The sequence below is a fragment of the Mustela erminea genome, chromosome 16 (assembly GCF_009829155.1).
Source record: "Mustela erminea isolate mMusErm1 chromosome 16, mMusErm1.Pri, whole genome shotgun sequence".
NCBI lineage: Eukaryota > Metazoa > Chordata > Mammalia > Carnivora > Mustelidae > Mustela > Mustela erminea.
Window position 1 is genome coordinate 22,766,254 of NC_045629.1, and position 20,953 is coordinate 22,787,206.

Sequence of the window (20,953 nt, forward strand, 5' to 3'; positions counted from 1 at the left end):
AGACTTGATATAGTCAGGGATAAGAAGGCCACTGGAACTGATGGACTAAATCTCACTAAGCAGCCCCATCTTACCCGTCTGACCAGATCCCCCATGCTGGCCAGCACAGACCTCCCCCACCAGCCTCCACACCTGGTCCCACAGGGACACCGGTGCTCCTGCCACCTTATCTGCCACTATTTCTCCCAGCCCAGAGTACTTGGCTCTGAGGCCGAGATCTCATTATCTCCGCCTCTCCCAGACCTTTCTTCCGTAGAATTTTACAGAAATTTTGGTATGTATTGTGTAAGTCAGCTGTTGCTGAATGACTCTATTTTGTTTCAAGCACATTTCCTCAAGTCGACTGAAAACTCCCTGCAGAGGCCCTGCTAATATCATTTATTTTTTACCAAGGGAAAGGCTACGTCACATGTCTTCTACTTTAGTGTGAATCCTTAGAAACGTATTAATTCAAGAGAGAACGACACAGAGGAAAGACACTTTTTTGGGGAATTGGGTTAAAGCAATCAAGAGAAATAAAATTAGAGCTGGAATCAGAACCAATCCTAATACTCAGTTTGGTATCCTTTTCTTTACTGTTCTTTATGTTTTATCTAAAAAATATTACAATCAGTAGGACAATGAAAGAGGGGATCGAAAAATAAGGGCCAGTGGTTAAGATAAGCAAACACACTCTCAAAGCTCACTCGTGAGAAAATACTTAAAAGGATATCTAGGTGCTCTGGTGAATGCGATGCTAAGCCCATAGCCACTGGGCTGCAAAGGAATAAAAAAGAAAACACACCCTGGAAAGAACAAAGGAAATATCAAGTTAACTCCAAGAAACTGTTTTGGAATCACAGGAGGAACCATAGCTAGCTTTATACGTTATGCAGACATTTGGGAAGTTTCTTCCGCCATCGGTATTCTTAAAAGCTTATTTACATAATGGATACTACAAAGAGAAAAATCAAAGAAGAAAGAAAAAAAGAGTTCTTATTAACTCAGGTTAATAAGTAATTTTTAAAATATAAAAGAAGTACAGTATAAAGTCAGGAAAAGAGCTCTTTAGACAAGTGAATTAGTAATAGTGAATTAATAAGTACAGGTCCTTTGAGGAAGTCATCAAATTACTGAAGAGATCTGAAATATTAGTTACCTGAAGAAATCCCATTTTCTTGTTCATTTACTACAGAATATAATAAAAGAATCTCACATGAATATTCATATGTTTTGTCTTACTGTTGCAGTCACTTTGAACAAAGGGTTATCCTGCCAAGGAAAAGCTAGCCCTCATGGAATTCAAAAAGGGCCTTCTCCTATTTACTGCGGTAACAATAAGACCGGCTAATAGAAACCATTTGAAAAAAAAGAACAGAAATACTTGCTAACTCAGGACTTGACCTTATTCTGTACTAAAATATGCACTTCCTTTTATCTGTGAAGATGTTCTTAGCATCATCAGTCGAAGTGAGAATATTAAAAAAAGAACCAGTTAGTAAGTGGGAACGGCAATACTCTGGAGCAGCAAGGAAGGTGGGCCCGCGCTGCGAACCACCCACTTGAAACCGTGGCCCTCGAGACTCCTAGACACCCTTGGAGAGCATCTTTAGAGAGACAGGAATTCGGCACTGTGGACCAGGGAGAGTGGGTAAGGAGGCAGAGCCACCAAAGCATCTGGAATATGGAAGAGCCCGCTCAGGGCTACCGGCCCGACAGCATCTGACCCTCTATGTGCCACTTATTCCTTAATGTCATGGCCTCAGGATACTGGAGGCACCCACACACAGACTCTCTTCATTAGCAGCACTCAAAATTTTGTTTTTCTCAAGTCCAATCTCAAACTTCTCATGACCTTCTACTTCTTAGAACCAAGGAGCACAAGCCCAATCAGAGGCGGCTGGCCCTGCCCAGAGTGGGGGGGCAGTGTGGCACCCCCTTAAAAAACAATGAAACAAACCCCATGAAAACAGTTGCCACAGGAGTCCCTTCCATCTGAACTATTTTCATATACTTTAAATAGAGGATCAAAACAATCTTTCCTTCAAGATCACTATCTGCAGATGTCCTCTTCTCCATGACTTTGAAGCTTAAATAGTTAATACAAGCCTCTCTGAAGAACTACCCAGTTACCCTTATCCCCAACTGACATACCACCCAGTTCTATGTGACCCCCTCCAACCATGGGGGAGGAGGGAGCAGCAGATAAGCATTTACCTATAGACTTTGGCAGCAGGTTTTTGACAAATTCAGTGTGGTCCCCAACATGCAGGATGCTATATACACTTTTGTTCATCAGCTCTTCTTGGTTATACCTTAGGTATTGTGTCACGTTCTCTGAAACAAATACAACGTTGCCTTCCAGGTTCACTACAAAGAAGAACCCATCAAGGGCCTAAGGGAAAAGGCACAAACCATGTTAGAAAGGACACAAGAGAAAAATCATATCCAGCTGTTAAGAAGGGATGATCCCCTTAAGGGAAAGGGTGGAATTCACACATGGACAAAAAAGAGATTTCTCTCTCTCTTGCCCCTCTCCTAGTTTTGGGGAACAATGAATACATTTTCGCGTGGTGAAATTGTTCTGTCTTAGTAAGTGGGAGAGAGCCTAGATCAGGGATTCTTCTCGCAAACTAAATGACAAATATTAACTCTGTTATGTTATCAGGAGATAACTACTGCCATGTAAGTGCAGGCATTTATCTGTATTTTCCAAATTATACTGATGGACTCCACCTGGCCAAGGACAACGCTTACGTGACCAACCCAGTACAAAGCGATTATGTTCTACCCGTTTCTCATGTGACACAATGGGAGGAAAGGGTCATCAATAATTTTCCTTCAGTTTAAGGATTAAGAAACCCCAAACTTTGCTATCTTTAAAGCTGCCAGGGTTTAAATGAAAAGAACTGCAGGTGTCCTCAAACATCAATCCTTTATTGTTTAGGGGAAGGGTCTGGGAAGTAAGTATCTCTCTGATAATGGCAACGGGGACCACACGCTGAGGCCTCAGCCGTAGAGTCTGAAGACTGGAAGGGGACTTGAGGTTTTGGTTTTTGACAGTGACAACTGGAAACTTAACGAACTGTGCCCTTCTCTATGACTTGTTCCCTAGTCATGGAGATGCAGGTCCCTAACCACCTAGATAACATTAACATTTTCCTGCCGTGTGGCTTGACCCCATTCCTCCTTGCTGTCATTCCAATCTAGATTAGGGCAGGACAGAAAGACTCTAGGATCATTTCAGGAAATAAAGAGAATGAGAGTAACTACCGAGCATGTTTACTGTGCCCAAACACATCGGGTCATCTGAATATTTACAACTCTGGAAGGAATGTGCTACCTTCTTCAATTAGCAGAGGAGGAAGAAACTGAGGCTCTAAGAGGGGCAGTGGTTTATATAAGCTTTTCTGACTCAGTCAGTGGCAGAGCTGGAATCTGAATCCAGGTGGACTCAAAAGCTCTGGCTTGCGATTACTCTGCAGCAGAGTTCTACTTCAGTGTTTGCCCCAAATCTTTTCCTATCATGTTCACCTTGGTGATATGGAAGTTGAGAGTTTAGTGAGTTTCTCTTTGTGACTCCTCCTTTTCCTTTTGGGTCTGTGCTTGTCAGAGCCCTGTTTTACAGATTAGGTGAGTGATCAAGACTACAGAAGCCTGGGGCACCTGGGTGGCTCCGTGGGTTAAGCCTCTGCCTTCGGCTCAGGTCATGATCTCAGGGCCCTGGGATGGAGCCCCACATCGGGCTCTCTGCTCAGCAGGGAGCCTGCTTCCCCCGCCTCTCTGCCTGCTGCTCTGCCTACTTGTGATCTCGCTCTCTCTGTCAAATAAATAAATAAAATCTTAAAAAAAAAAAAAAGACTACAGAAGGCTTGATACTGATCAGGCACACCTCAGCTTGTGTCACACAGCTTCCCTGTGCTATGTATTTACTATTGTTTTTAACATGAATGTTACGTGTACATATTGACATGACAATGTGTATGGCTGGGGCACGAAGTATTTACTTTTATCCTAGTTTGCTTTTTCCTTAAGTTATTACTTAACAGGCTCCTATTTTGTGAGCTTTCTTTGAATATATTCCATCTTTAATTCTATTTTCATCACAAAACTAAGTGCTCTCTCAAATTAGAAATGACCATAAGGCACCAGTGAATAGCTCTTTAAAAAAAAAAAAAAAAAGTAACACCATTCAATTTTAAGTCTTTCTGAAATATTCTGTCAGGTTTTACCAATGGTGTGAACGATGTGCAGGGCAAAGCAAGACTGTATGCAAATGGCCTTCCACAACAGGTTGGCAGCAACCCTTGAAAGCCTCGTGTGAGTAAGCGCATGCGGGTGTATGTCTGCGAAGGGGGAAAGGAAGGAAGTCAGTTGATGAGTTATGTGCCACGTGTCTTTCTAAACTAACTGCTTCGGATATACATTCGCAGGGATTTTCATAATTATATTACCTATAGCTCCCTTTTGAAAATGCAGAGAGCTCCCCACTGCTTTGCACCATGACAAAAAGACTGATTTATAGCATACTATGACTGAAAGATGAAAGTGTTTCATCTTATAAGACTGTGTTTTTTAAAGCACACTGTGATATGCTCTGATGAAAAAAACTGACATTTGGTTTTGTTGCCTAGCAACCACTATGCTATGATGTAAGCATGAGTGTGCATCTATGCCTAGGAACAGCTCAGCGAGAACAAGTTTTCCCTGTTTAAATTATTCCATGTAAACAGGGATAAAGACTTCAAACCTTAAGTCACTAGATTTGAGCATTAATCCTCTAACCTATTCAGCACCGAAGTCCTGCCACAGAAGTCCTTGCCACTGAATTCTCAGAAGACTATTTTTTAAAAAATTTATTTATTTGACAGACAGAGATCACAAGTAGGCAGAGGCAGGCAGAAAGAGAGGGGAAAACAGGCTCCCTGCTGAGCAGAGAGCCCGATGCGGGGCTCGATCCCAGGACCTTGGGATCATGATCTGAGCTGAAGGCAGAGGCTTTAACCCAGTTGAGCCACCCAGGCGCCCCAGAAGACTATTTTTAAACAGTAAAAATGCTGGTCTGATTTTGTGAGAGAAGGCCCACTGATACCCAGCAGTCTGATTTCTATAATCAATAAACTTGCTCTCAGAGGGCCTGAATCATAGTCTTGTGGTTACTCCAAACATGCCTTTTTAGAAGTCTCAATAATCTTTTCAGGAGTTTCCACCCTACTGTAATCCTTCCCCATATAGGGAACCAATGCAGACATCTGGGAATTTCCTAATAAGTTAATAATTTAGATTACCATAATTTCTAAATCAGTTTTGTTTATAATTAAAAATTTTTTCACAGAAACCTCTCTATTTTCATTTAATTCTAAATAGTCCACCTGGTTAGAGTTCTCTGATCTGCTTCTTAGAACCAAGCAGGAAGTAGCACTCTGGCTTTCCTTGTTGACTCTGGAAAATCAGGTTAAGTGTGTTTTTGCTTTTTCCCTGAAAACTGTACTTGGATACTGTCAAGCTAGTGACTCGAGAGGAATAAGCAAGGGACAACACAGGGTCATTTAAAGTCCTTTGGCTAGCAGGGCCAGGGTCAATAATCTTGTCATTTCTAAATACAAAGACTCGGTCAGACGATTTTTTATTTTTTCTGTGTCCCCCCACCCCACCTTCCAAAAGTAGGATAAATTTTCACAGAATGATATTCTCTAAAAATAAAGATCATCACATGTACCAACTGAAAGAAAGGTGGCAATTATTGGTAATTTTTGCTTTAAAAATCCTACTTTCTCCTATACGGGCAGCTATTGCCACGAGGTAAGTGATTCTACGTGACGATGCCGCCCAGCTTCCGGCCATGCGGTAATTTTCAATCTCATCATATCATCGGCAGAGTAAATTATCCTGAGATCTGACATAATTTATGTCTCGGGGCTCCTCTGCTTCTTGTTATATATTCACCGACATTTTTTCCCCTCATCTTCCCGTAGCCTACATCTTGAATTTTAATTTCGGAATAGGTACAGCAAAGCACTTGGTGTTTAATACTGTACTAGCTAATAAAAGAGGAAAACGAGACTTCACAAATCCTAGACAGGAGTCTGGTCATAAAACTTCTGAAAGTTAATAAAGAACAGGGAGTTAAGACCAACCACTACACTTGTGATGCTTACCTGAACAGCTCTGCCTATTACTGCCGTTTTCATCTTTACGAGATAAACTAGTTTGAAGCAGCATAAATAAAAAACATAAGCCTCCATCTGGTCCTCGAATTTTAACTGCCTGTATGGACAGCCATACATGGCATATGTAAAATCTAAGAACTGGGGGAATATTTCAAATGAAAATTCTATTGCTGAATTTAATAGGACTTGTGAGCATGATTTTCCAAAACAAATGCTTCCTTTGTCCATTTATAATCTAGCTCAGGCAATGCTCTGTTATTACTGGGAAATGTATATAGGCTGAAATCTGGAGTCAGGTACGTATGTACCAGTAAGCTCCAGAAGTCAGCAGCACTTCAAGCTTTACGAGTGAAAACTAAGTGCAGATTGTCCTGAAATTATATCCACCTGAGAAGGGAACATAGTAACGTGATGACCAACGGCAGGGTAGGGGCAGAGCCTGAACGAGGGTACGCTACCTCAAGCATCATAGGCCCCAGCGCATCCTTGTCGATGACTCCCTGCCCGGTTGATGACACGTCTGATTTCTGCACTTCGTCTACGTTGGCGGCTGCTGCTTTTTCTGCAATAAACAGAAGTGTGAATTAAATGGCTGTGCTTCTTCAAGGACAGAATGACACAGAAACATCGTCACTGTAATGATCTGTAAGATCTCCAGTGGAATCAGCCGGGGCGCTGGAAGAGTTCAAGTCCGTCTACACCGCTGCCGAATGGGAGATGCTGCTGGAAGCAGGAACACACCACCTTTTCACCTCCAGAACGTGGGGCTCAGAGACCCTCCCAGGCAGTTGGTAAAATGAGTTTAGTGGTTTCGTGCTAGTCCCCGACAAGCATTTTTTCCCTCAACTACAAAACTGTTACACGCTACGGCACAATTAGTCCCTGCTCCAGGGACTTCGCAAACTAGGATAACGAGAGGTCTGTTGTTCAGGATTCAGGAGCATAACCAGAGGTGCATTTGCAGGTATTTCAAGAAGGAAGGAAGGGGAAGTCACTCCTGCTACGGCTGCCCCCACCTGACATGCGCTCACGTCTGGATGCCTGTACTGCTCCACCTCCTGCCGCGCTCACACAGGAGTATCCTGAAAGAGGGGTCCCAATCCCGTGGAAGGTGCTCACCGATGAATGGAAGAGAGAAGAGGCACCCTTTCAGGCACTGGGAGGGGTTCAGTGGCTGCCCTTTTGTCTAGTACAGAGACACACAATATGGGCTCCAGCGTTACAACGTGAGAGGCAGCATTTGGGCCTGGGGGAGGGCCTGGGACAGTGCCCCATCATGGATAATTCTCAGAGAACAAACAGGTGCACAGTTATCGACATATATGCAAACTCATTATTTTAAGAACATCAAAAAAAGTTTAAAGCTTCACAGATACATAGCATCAACTTGCGAGAAAACAACACAAAAACAATGTGTCGATTATTTGTACCTGAATAAATTATATCCTTGTTTACACTGCATGTCAGCATTGTAATTAAATGCAAATAAAGAGAGCTGTAAATCAATTTAGTACTCAGGATCAACCTGCTTTCATGGTCCTCCTCCTCCTTTTTTTTTTTTTTTTTTTTTTGGTAAAAAAGATTTTACAGAGTATTCTGAAGATCTGGAAAACTTCACTTGTCCCCGAGAACCTAGAACATAATTAGGAATTATGCAGTTCCTCCAAATCTTGCCACTGCCACGTGTACATTCAGTGAGAAAGGGAAGATGACCAGTGTGAGCTCAAGGTTAAGTTCAGCCATTTAGAAGGACGAGCCAGAGGAAGTCATTCCAACTTTTTAAGGCCGTAGAGGACCTGCCTTCTGTACATGATGTGCTGTGACAGGAGAAAACTGGATGACAGGTAAAATACGCCCTAGAAACTATAAAGTAGTTTACAAACGTAACTTACTACTAGCCTATCTGTGTGTGTTAGTTCTTCCTTAGGTAGTAGAGTTCCAAATGTAGTAACTTCTTCGCAGAGCTTATCACAAGGAGACTGTATCTGCTTTTCCAATTACTGTATTCTTGGTTCACCTCCTTAGATCTGAGTAATTGTGGCATCCCATTAAGAGACACAGGACTTGAGGCGCCTGGGTGGCTCAGTCGCTCGGGCCTCTGACTCTTGATGTCAGCTCAGGCTGTGATCTCAGGGTTGTGAGATGGAGCCCCACACTGGGATACTTGCTCAGCGCAAAGTCTGCTTGAGATTTTCTCTCTCTCTCTCCCCCTCCCCACCCCTAAAACAAATAAATAAATCTTTAACAGAGAGAGAGAGAGAGAGATGACTTTTCTGGTAGCCTTTACAACTCAGTAAGTACGTGAGGATCTGTCAGTCTTCATTTAGTTCTCTTCTTGCTGCCTTCCCTAGCTCCTGATGGCTGGGTACCTTACCTCCTGGCTCTTTCTGCAGGCTTGGTCTCAGCCCAATTCCTCAGCGTCATTGGGGCAGGAAACACCTCAGGCTTTCCAGACAATTACTGCATATGACCTCCCTCCCCCAAGGCCGTCCCCATTTTCCTAGAATCTTTTTCATTGCCAAATATTCTCCACGTACATGCAAACTGGAGCATATACCTTTCTTTTTTCCTACCCTATGCTGGTTCACTCTGTAAGGCTACAGATTTCTCTTCGGTTTCCACTCCCTTTCCTACCCACCAGTCCAGGGACAGAACCGACCTGATCAACTGCAAGTTCATCTAATTTAGCAGCTGGGTACTGTGGAGGTCCCAGCAGGCTTCGGGCCTAAGGATCCTGAGTTTCATTAATATTAAATCTTAAAACTCATAAAATGGATATTATATATTTATGTGGTCTTCCTGTATCCTAATTCATTTTTGTCTTTCGTGTTGCGGCACTGTGAGCGCGATGTGCCGAGAGCCCACAGAAAGAGGCAATCGCAGCCTTTGCTCCGCTTCCTCGCTGTTGGCAGGAGTGCTGTGCTCCCATCAGGAGCCTCCGGTGGCAGCAGCCAGGATTCTTAGACCGGAATGGTGTACATGAGAAGACAGCCTCCCCAGAGAGCAGCTATCAGAGTCTGAGGAATAGAAAGGCTTTCTTTGCATGACATTCTGGTACCTCTTCCTAGGAAGGTATGCAGTCCTCCCCACTACCTGGAATAATCACAGTCCAGGAAATAGTACTCGATCCCCCTCGGAAGGTAAGTTTCAGGAAGGGGGCAATGTGTCTGCAGCCGCAACAGGCACCATCCCTGTTTCAGAGCAGGTTTTCACTAAGGATTTGGAGGCTAACAGACCAGATGCACGTCGGGCATGTATTCCCAGATATGGAAGAGGCCACTGGAGGTGGGAGTGGGTGGAAAAAGGAATACAGTTCCTCCCTTTAGGCAAAACAGCCTCCTAAGGGTGCAGGGGGAGGAATGGGACAGATAGGCAGGGTCAGAAATACAGGGAAAGGGTTTCCTGAGGAAATAAAACAAATCGTCTTGCCCTGCCTTACTCAGTAAGTTTCAGGGCATTGGGTGTTCTCTCAGGTCTCCAATTCTCTCATCCTTCCACTGTTGAAGCTGGCAGTTTTGTTCTTTTTAAAGAATGGACTGATGAATTCAGATTTATGTTGGGGGAAAGTGAGACGTGAAGCACAAGCTACTTACTGATCACAGGGCAATTCCGCCTCAACTGCTGACTGCTAGGAAACAGCAGGCTACTTGACATATGAGACTCTGCATTCACAACAGTAAGAAATTCTTGTTTCCTGTGGGGTCTATGATAATGCAATTTTTTGAGCAAAATAAATTAAAAAAAGAAAAACAAAAAAACCAGTATCTGTGATAATCTGTTTCCAAGCCTTTTAAAGACAGCAGATATACCTTGTGAGATGTTTACACATTTTGAGGATCTGCTTGTCATTCTGAAGACCCAATTTTCCTCAATTCATCCTTGAATATTTTGTGGAATTTAAAAAACAATGTAAGAAAACCCAATCATGCAGGTTTTCCTAAACACTGAGAAACTCCCCTGCTGGGGTGTCCTAACTATCCTAGCAACATGCTCAGACACTGAATTTTGAACTCTTAGCAGAAAATATGTAGAATGAGGATCATAAGTGCACTGCCTTTTATTCTAGAAATCTAAAGATCAGATTAAATTCAAGATAAGAGCCTAAAATCTACAGATCAGATGAAATTTAAGATAAGAGCCTAAAATTTAAAGGAGAGAATTCAGATCTGACAAAACATGTGTTTGGATAAAAACAATGATCCTCTTGAAAAATTACTGGTGATGGTAAGACATGCCATTTTTTTCTCTTTATCACATTCAACTGATAAATCTTTCAAAGAAGGAAAGCCGCTACCAGGAAGTCCCAGAGCCTGAGTGTCCGCCATGAGGAAATCATGCAATAACAATGGGATCTGTTCAGCAGTCTCTCTGTCTCTGCGTTCCCTGCCTCGCTGTGCATGTGGTGCGAGTGGAGTGACGACTCCTTGTCAGCTGAGAGATTAAATCTAGCTGGGAGGGTAAAACAATTACAATTGAACTAAATGAGAGTAAGGCAGGGATAATTGCAAGGAACTAACTTAAAGTTCAAAGAAGAGATAAAAATCGCTGGACGTAGCTGAAAATACTTCACGTACGTTGTATCTGGGTTGGACTCGGCAGGATAAGCAAGTGGATGGCAGAACTAAGAGCCTAAGAAGGAAACCGGTGGGAATGGACATGTGGCATCTGGCTCCGAGAAAATGTCAGCCTGGCCTCTGAAAACCAATGCTAAGCTAAGGAACGTTGGCAAAAAGTTTGTCTAAGCTGGAATTCGAGGAATCCCTGACTAAAAATGAAAACAACACAAATTTCACAAGATCAACTTGAAAATTCTATTAATAGAACATACGCTTTGAAAAAAAAACTCTAAATGAGTCTACTGATTATTTGTAAGAGAATGTTGCAATATTTACACGATACATTCGTGTAAGTAAGGGAATGGGAAATTTTCACTATTCAGAGAGTAAATATGAAATAGAGACAAAGGGTAAAGAATGTGGGGCTTTTCACTCCTGTCCTCACTAAATGTTTGCATTGTATGCATTTCCAACTAATCTGTCATCTAGTATTCAATTCTGCATTGAATTTGTGCTTTCATCATTTCTCAATATTAAAGAGAATAAAATCAATAATACAAAATGATAGAAAACATGCAGAAGTATGGCTTTACCAAGGTAAGTGAAATCTAAATTAAACTGGCCATGAATTTTTGTTTTTGGGTCCTTTTCATGAGGTAATTACTAGTTCTGTTCAAACGTTCAGCTGAACCTTGAAATTAAATACGAGGTGAAGGAAAGGACTCTAGTGAGAGATACATTATTATGATAACTGGACATATACTGGTATCCTGATGGAACCTTTCAGTAATTAGTATGCTATTTTTAAGGGCCAGATATAAATAAGCTTAAATCCTTAGATACATTTATACCTCCATAAGTACAGCATTACTATACCAAAACACACTATTTAATATTTTTAGACAGTTTTCCCAGTGGTCACAAATTATATTTACTTTTCTATATTTTGCATCCATTAGCCATAAAAATACATTCTGTTACAAAAATATCCTTCAGTAAACTCGAGAGTAGAAGGATGTCCCGGAGTTTCATATGGTCAAACCTTATGAAATCTCATTATTATAGATGGAACTCTTAAATCGGAAAAAGGGATGATAAAATTTAATTTTCAGAGCCTACAGAAAGATTTCTCCTTCATGCCTTGACTTCTCTTTCTTTCTGCTGCACTTTCAGCATTAAAGTTATTCTTTTTAGATAAAGAATATGGCCTAAGAGAGTAACAATAAAAATAATAACGTTCTTCCTTTCTTCCTCATTCCCCCCAAAGATAAAAATGCCATAAAACAGCTATGATCTTTTTAATAGCACAGTTTTACAAATGCAAAACCCTGATGAGAGACTGTCCGAGGATGCCTCTGTAATCTTTCTCTGAGTGTCCCTTCCCGCCCGGGTGGCTGCTTCGGGAGCAATCCCGTCCAGTTCCTTCCTCCATTTGCCTGCACTCCAGAAATCCAATACCAATTAATTAGATTTCCAGTTTCAAAGCAAAGAACAAAACCCCATCTCTTCAGGGACTGCGTTAGGATGAGTCATACCACAAACCGAGGGAAAATCATTAATATTATATTCCATATGCTTTTCTTTACAAGTAATTATTGTTCATGTTGTCTCTTAGAACAAAAGGAAAAGTGACTAGGGAAGCATTTGATCTCCAGAAAGGTAAGTGATTTTAAAATACAGATATTTTTTGAAGCAGCTGGATTAAGTTGCTCTTTATCACTGGCATCTACAGACACAAATTTGAAAGTAAAATTTAAGTTTCTGGTGAGAATAGCAACAAATCAGAAGCTGTGATCCTAGCAAAACATGTATTTATCTCAAAAAAAAAAAAAAAACAACAAAACAACAACAAACTACAATTAGCTATTTTTAAATTAGGGGATGGTAATTTTTAAAAAAGATCCTTACATGTTCTTTTAAAACATCACTTACTGATTTTTGGTAACATCACGAGTTTTGTCTATTTGTTTATTAGGCAACTGAACCAAGAACATACATTCCAAGATTCTTCCCAGAAACCATCAGCAGAACAGAGTGCTATCTCCTCGCAGGGATGGCAGTCTTGGCTCAAGGGACAGCCACATAATTGCTGTAAGCCCAGCAGCAGCGGTGGCAACCACCACTGATGAAGTCTTAGAACCCTAAGAGGACAGGATGATGTGGCCGTTAGGGAAGAGGTTTATACTCTTCTTCATGGTTTTTTTAACCATCTGAAGAGACTGGAAAACTTGTGGAAATTAGTCTATCTTTAAGAAGTCAGAATTCAAACAAATATCAATTATTCACTCTGTAAAAATACATCAGCAAAAAGGTAATCACAGGGTCTTTACATGTATGTAGAAAAATGTCAGCTCTGCCCAGGTTCCGATGCCTCTGACATGTGAAGCCAAGCAGCAGTTTAAAAGTTACTTGGAGGGGCGCCTGGGTGGCTCAGTGGGTTAAGCCGCTGCCTTCGGCTCAGGTCATGATCTCGGGGTCCTGGGATCGAGTCCCGCATCGGGCTCTCTCTGCTCAGCAGGGAGCCTGCTTCCTCCTCTCTCTCTCTCTGCCTCTCTGCCCACTTGTGATTTCTCTCTGTCAAATAAATAAATAAAATCTTAAAAAAAAAAAAATGCTTTCAAAAAAAAAAATAATAAATAAAAAAAAATAAAAGTTACTTGGATGTTGGGTCAAGCATGAGGATAGTCGCTTTTACCGAAGCAGTGTTATTTAAAGTATTAGAATCTTTGACTAGACGAGAACCTGATACTTTATGCGGATTTTATAATTAATTCCACTGCTTCAAAATGAGTAAAATCACTCACCCAGAAACTATCAATTTTTCAGCAGACTGACGTCAAACACAAGTCTAATCACCTCCACAACAAATTTTAAGACTCTAGTGGGAATAGATCCACAATTTTCATCTTTTCTTGCATTTAGGAGCTGGACGACTTCAGGTGAAGCAACCATCAAACCCGGCACAGCGAGGCACACGTGCAGCCAAGTCACTGAGACAATGACAGGCAATTTCTGGCCCAGCGCTGGAGATTAAATATTATGGGGAAAGTTATGGAGCATCTCAAAGGTTCTAGAAGGTAAAACCAGAGAATTATGCATCTGCACCAACTAAAATTAGAAAAGCTGCCATATGGCTCTGTGAAGCCAGCAGCACATTCTTATTCATTAGGAAGCATTCTGCTAACATAAAAACACAAGGCCCTTCCTGCGCTCTCCAAATGTGTTTATCTTTTCAACATTAATGCACTATATATCATCGAGCTGCTGAGAGCTCCTGCCGTGCATATTAAAACCGCGCAGCTGCACTTTCTTTAGGAGTGGGAGGGACCTCAGCCCCGAGTCGCCTCCCTCTTTCTGACATTGAGATTCTTGCTAACATACCATGGTTTCTCTTCGGTGTGAAGAAACAGCAACATGAGCCGATCTCAAGGCTAACTCTACCGGGCCACCCCCCATTCCCCCCACCCCTTCCGGTTCTGTGGCAGAGAAGGCGACATGCTTGGGTTTGTCTTCACCAATGGTACGGGCACGGCTACTTAAATAGAAGTGACAATCATGCCACAAGTTTGGAATATAAAGGTCCTACTTTTAAAATTAATGTACTACGCTTATCAAGAGAAGACAGTAACCAGCCTAGTCTCTAGGTATTAACTAATAAAAAGACAAGACTTTTGTTCTGAAGAACGTTCTTTATCATTGAATCTGCCATCCCTAGTATAGAATTCTATTTAGTCCCCACTTCACCTATAGCTTATCAACATGGAATGCTCTGTGAGGTAAAACAGACCATGGACAGGGCGCCTGGGTGGCTCAGTGGTTAAGCATCTGCCTTGGGCTCAGGTTGTGGTCCCAGGCTCCTTCAATCAAGCCCCGCATCAGGCTCCCTGCTGTGTGGGAAGCCTGCTTCTCCCTCTCCCACTCCCCCTGCTTGTGCTCTCTCTCTCTCTCACTGTGTCTCTGTCAAATAAATAAATAAAATCTTAAAAAAAAAAAAAAGACCGTGGACAGTCTCTAGCAGTTAAGATATGTGAGTATATGACAATTTGTTCAAAATGTCTTTCTTTTACACAGTCTAAATATACCTGTGCTGTGTGCAACCTCGGAACTAAGTCAGAATACCAAAAGCAGCATTCCCCAAAGACCAAACTATACAAATGTTTTATTTCTTTCAGATATACACATTAACTCAAGCAAGGCCAACAAAATTACATTATAGGAGCACTTAATAAAGTTTCTGATAAAGAGGTTAAAATATGGAAAGATTTTGGTCTAAGAAGTTTAACTATTTTCTCTTCCAAATCACTATTCTGTTTATTGGCATAGATACTGACATCATCTCCCAATATTCCTACCTTACACTCTAGCAATTATTTATCACTCCAAATGCATCATACTGTTTCCAGATTTCAAGCATTTTCTCAGACTGTTCCATTTGCACAGATGTCCTTTCAACCATTCTAAGACCCCATCACTGTTCCAGAAGCTCATTACAGTCAAGTGAGGGCCATCCCCTGTGTTTCTGCAATGCCCTGTGCCCATTCCCCTAAAAATCCACATTCAATGACCTAGTGCTTTGAAATGCTTGATTTGTTTACTGCTCTGTCCCTTTCATGGCACTGGTGGCCCCTTGGCTACAAGAAAAGTCTTTGTGTTCACTGCCTGGCATCTAGTGGGTGCTCAGTAACATGGGTGTTAATACTGGACAGTTCTACAGCTGTAACTGAAATTCAGTATAGCCAGGATCTAAAAATAACAAATGTCTCTTTAGAGAGATCTGTCCTGAAGATTCTTACTGTACATCTGACATAATGGAGATTTCTTTCAAGACTCTGATTTTTGGGGTAAATACCCAGTAGTGCAATTGCAGGGTCATAGGGAAGCCCTATGTTTAATGTCTTAAGGAATCTCCACACTGTTTTCCTAAGTGGCTGCACCAACTTGCATTCCCATCAACAGTGTAAGAGGATTCCCCTTTCTCCACATCCTCTCCAACACTTGTTGTTTACTGTCTTGTTAATTTTGGCCATCCTAACTGGTGTAAGGTGGTATATCAATGTGGTTTTGACTTGAATCTCCCTGATGGCTAATGATGATGAACATATTTTCATGAATCTGTTAGCCATTTGTATGTCTTCTTTGGAGAAGTATCTGTTTATGTCTTCTGCCCATTTTTTGACATGATTATCCATTTTGTGTGTGTTGAGTTTGAGGAGTTCTTTATAGATCTTGGACAGCAGCCCTTTGTCTGTACTATCACTTGCGAGTATCTTCTCCCATTCCGTGGGTTGCCTGTTTGTTTTGTTGACTGTTTCCTTTGCTGTGCAGAAGGTTTTGATCTTGATGAAGTCCCGAAAGTTCATTTTCGCTTTTGTTTCCTTTGCCTTGGGAGACATATCTTGAAAGAAGTTGGTGTGGCCGATGTCGAAGAGGTTACTGCCTATGTTCTCCTCTAGGATTTTGACAGATTCCTGCCTCACATTGAGGTCTTTTATCCAGTTCGAGTTTATCTTTGTGTATGGTGTAAGAGAATGGTCGAGTTTCATTCTTCTACACATAACTGTCCAATTTTCCCAGCACCATTTATTCAAGTATTTATTGCACTATTGGTATTTACCCCAAAGATACAGATGTAGTGAAAAGAAGGGCCATCTGTGCCCCAATGTTTATAGCAGCAATGGCCACAGTCACCAAACTGTGGAAAGAACCAAGATGCCCTTCAATGGATGAACAGATAAAGAAGACATGGTCCATATACATACAATGGAGTATTACGTGTCCATCAGAAAGGATGGATACCCAAATTTATATCAACATGGACGGGACTGGAAGAGATTATGCTGAGTGAAATTAGTCAAGCAGAGAGACTCAATTATATGGTTTCGCTTATTTGTGGAGCATAAGGAATAACATGGAGGACACGGGGAGAGGGAGAGGGAAGTGAGTTAGGGGAAATTGGAGGGGGAGACAAACCATGAGGGACTGTGGACTCTGAGAAACAAACTAAGGGTTTTGGAGGGGAGGATGGTGGGAGGTTGGGTGAGCCTGTGGTGGGTATCATGGAGTGTACATATTGCATGGAGCACTGGAGGGGGAGGTCACCACCTGAGGCAGGAGGGCCATCTAGAAAGAGGAAGGACTGAAATTCCTGGAGAGGCTGATAAGGTTCTCTTCTCATCAAATTTGTTCACTAAGTGGGCTAACATAACATTTATGGCCATAATGGTGTCCAACAGAAGCACAGGGAAGGAAGGGAGAGGGCGGGGATGAAGGAAAAGGAGGGTTGGTTCCTGCTTCCCATGATCCCTTGCTGCTGACCCTGCCATGAATCCTACCTGCCTTCCCACTGCTCACAGGGCTTCAGTCTCAAGCCTCTGCTTCACCTCAGTGGTGGATCTTCAGGGACTAAAAGGCATCCCAGGACCTGACCTTCATTTGTCACTCTTCCCCGCCCAGACGTCCTCTGTGTGCCCCACCTCCCTTTCACTGACATGCATCCTGTTCTTGGATTCATTTTATGTTCTCCGCATAAGACCTGCTAGCTTTTCTCTTTGTATGTTTTTCTCCCATCTGGCTATTTGTTCCTTCCAGTTTTTCTCTACAGACGCAGGACCTGATGCCTGGGCCTCCTAGAGAGACTGTGACAGCTAGTTGTAGAGATATTTCTCTCTTTTCCCCCCACCGACTGTGATTCTAACAATACCATAGGGAAGCTGAAATTCCTGGTTTCATTTTGCCTACTACCATTTATCCCCTCACTTGCAGTCTCTGCTTGAGCAATCACGGGAGGGCCTCATGAGCTTGCCTTTTTTTTTTTTTTTTTTTAAAACAGGTGTTCCCAATTTAAGGCACACCTAATGCAAGAAGCTGATAATAGAACATAGAATCATCCAATTTAGAGACCTAAAACATTAAATTATGCTAAATCATCTCATCCTAGTAGAGAAAGCAAAGCACTGATAACAATGCAAGAACTCCGCATAAATATATGTAGCACTGTGGCTCTGGCCGACCACAGGAGGCAGGGGGGAGATGGAGCTGAGGGGAGGGCACGCTATCAAGGGATCAAGCCCTGAGGATTCACGAGAACTGTAAGGTGAACACAGGGTCCACGGCAAGAGCTCCCTGTGGACAGGGCCCAGAGAGGACCAGCATACACAGTGCCCACTCCCAGGAGGCCCCCAAGGGCCCAACTCTAGAGGTGGGCTCCAGAAAATTCTACCATCTGTGACCACCAAACTCTCCTGTGGGTGAAAATCTCTAGTAGCTAAAAACAAGGTTCCTTCCAGCTCAACTCTCCATAAATAAACACAAGGTAATTCCTATGTGAATGTTTAAGGAAGAAGAGAAGAGACTATGGGAGGGAAAAAATGAAACAAGATGGAGCAGGGAGGGAGACAAACCGTAAGAGACTCTTAATCTCAGGAAACAAACAGAGGGTTGCTGGGGGGTGGAGGGGGAGGGAAAGGGTGGCTGGATGATGGACACTGGGGAGGGTATGTGCTATGGGGAGTGCCGTGAATTGTGTAAGGCTGATGATTCACAGACCTGTACCCCTGAAGCAAATACTACATTATACGTAAAGAAAAAAGAAAGTAGGTCTCGTCTCAAGCATTTTAGGCTTTTGAACAATCAACACAGGCCAAGTTTACCATTTCTCATGAACCTGAAACCATCATCACTGGTTGTTTCAATAATAGTTCTCTGTGTTTGCTTATGCTCTCCCTGGTTCAAAAAGATCTTCTTCTTCTTTTTTTAACTTATTAGGAGCTATGCATGGAAGTGAAGCTACCTAACAATTAAAAAAAGTACAACACAAATAGAAAAACCTGTAAAAATTTTACATACTCATTTCAGAGAAAGCCAGCTCGGGAAAGTAACCAAGTTTATTCTTCAGGGCATCAGGCAGAAAGGAAGGAGTAAAAGTGAAAAGTGTGCAGTTGTGGGTCTAAGAAGAACTTAACTGTCAGGAGATCTATGTTCTCCAGAACAGGACTTTTGTGGAAGAAATGACACAAAGAATCATTTTTATCTCATACAGAAACAGAACATTAATCTATTGTATTCAAATGCTTGAAATGCTTTTGGTTGGAACTCATATTTTTACATACAAAAGTATGAGTATCCCTCTCCTCACAATGAATCTTGAACCGGTCCTGGTCTGATGGACTTGGGCTACACAGTGAGGTGGCGCGGCCATCAGTGCTGACCATGTCAAGAGGGCCGAGAGAGGGGCAGAGCCGTTAGGAATGACTCATCCTTAGTGCTAAGGTCATGAGGGCCCTCACACAGGCTACAGCTGTCACCTTAGAATGGCATTTAAAACTGTCTGGACCAAATGTGAAATTTGGTAAAAGCCTGGTAAAATAAAGGGTCTGACTTGTTTTGAAGGCCAAACAGAGGTTGCTACCTACCCAACAGAGAGAAACCAGATTTGTATTTGTACATTTTCAATACACACATCCGAACTTCGTCTGATTGTGGAGAAGGATCACTGTATTTAGATTAACAGATTAGGCGGAAAGGGGGTAAAAAAAGGACTGGGAAGCATTTAGGAAATAATTCCAAAGTAGATCTTCCTAATTCCTAAAATAATGAGGTTTCATTATCAGTATCCTAAGTTCAAAAGACATTCTAGAAAAAGAGTTCCTGTCAAATATCCATCCAATACCTCGTTTCATAATGACAATGGGAGGAGATTTAAACACATCTTTAAATTTTATTTTATTTTTTTTTTTTTTTTTAAGATTTTATTTATTTATTTGACAGACAGAGATCACAAGTAGGCAGAGAGGCAGGCAGAGAGAGAGAGAGAGAGAGAGGGAAGCAAGCTTCCTGCGGAGCAGAGAGCCCGATGCGGGGCTCGATCCCAGGACCCTGAGATCATGACCCGAGCCGAAGGCAGCAGCCCAAACCACTGAGCCACCCAGGCGCCCCTAAACACATCTTTAAAGTGACCCTTTAAATACTGTATGGGAGTGGCAGTGAATCATCAACTAACCTTCCACAACTAAAGCAGTAGGCAATTAAAAAGAAAACCGGAATCAGCTTCACTCAGACACTAGGAGTAGGAGCAGTAGGAGCCAACACGAGGCCCTTAGAAACTGTTGACAGCTGTGTGTATCAAAGCCCAGCGAAAGTAGGGACAAGAGTGATCACAATTAGTATGAGGAAGTTAAAGCGAAATTAAAAAAGGCTGACATTACAAAGACCCCTAAACTTGGTATCCATTTCTAAAGAGAAATCCTTTCCTTTCTTCATGTATAGTCCTATACTCTCCAGCAAATTTTTTGTCTGTTTTATTTCTCCAGCAAAATTTTTAAGTTAAGGGGGAAAATAGGATACCTCCTCAGCAATTCCATAATTCTCTTAGATTTTGTATCTGTTAAGTGCTCTCTCAGATACAAAGACTATTTAAGCAGTCAAATCCACTTGTAAGAAATTATCTTATTTGAAGTCTGACGATTTTGTTCTCCAATAGAAGTTATGGAAAAGTTGAAGCCACAACTGAGAGACTTACAAATGAGTACAAGGCTACTCAATGGATAAGTCAAAAAGAAAAATCCTCAGGGGGTTAATTTTGATCCTCCATGTAGACCATAGAATATATAAAAATTAACTAATTATGTCTGAAAAAAGACATAATAGTGATTAAGTTACTTCCTATCAAGTTAACTAGTTTAAATTAGCTTAAGAGTACAACTTTGTTTTACATACATTAGCCATGAGATAAGTTTCCCCACCATTCTTAAACTCTTCAAATAATGACATAAAATCTTCAGCAAACTTATTCTTCCTATTTTCAATTTCAATGATCTGCCTTAAGCTTCCACATGCTAGATGGTTTAGAATGATGTTGTCATCAACTCTTCAGAAAAGTTCTACCCAATGGCATTTTGGACCAGGTTTAGCTTCAACACAGATGGGCAGGTTGAATTCCAGAAACCCGTTTTTGGAAATCCTGCCTGCCAGGTGATGGCTTATCATGGAGCAGATGAAGCGGCGGAAGATGACAGACAAGTGGGCAGGTCCAGGTTTGAGAGCCACGGCAAGAGCAGAGGTAGTCGCTCCCCTGTAGACGTAGAGCCTGGCCAGGAAGATGATGCTATATTCTTGCTAAGTAATTTAGCTGCCTCCCAAGTCTACAGTCTTAGATTTGCTTCTTGAAAATATAGTTTATTTTTTATTTTATCAATGGACATTGGGTTTCCCAGAGACTAGAATGGTAGCAGTTGTCAGCTCTGTATTGCC

At 41.9% G+C, this 20,953-nt stretch overlaps 1 protein-coding gene across 9 annotated transcripts in view; it reads right to left on the bottom strand.

The window, feature by feature from the left end:
- NCOA2 (nuclear receptor coactivator 2) overlaps positions 1 to 20,953 on the bottom strand; it is a 303,670-nt gene that overhangs the window by 55,983 nt on the left and 226,734 nt on the right. For 8 of the 9 annotated variants that reach the window (XM_032316141.1, XM_032316140.1, XM_032316133.1 and 5 more), the window contains 2 exons: positions 6,608 to 6,711; positions 2,197 to 2,374 (listed from right to left, as the gene is read on the bottom strand). In XM_032316141.1, coding sequence (XP_032172032.1) covers positions 2,197 to 2,374; positions 6,608 to 6,711 — 282 coding nt within the window. Of the gene's footprint in view, positions 1 to 2,196; positions 2,375 to 6,607; positions 6,712 to 20,953 lie in introns of those variants that run through there. The other variant, XM_032316142.1, reaches the window with a different exon arrangement.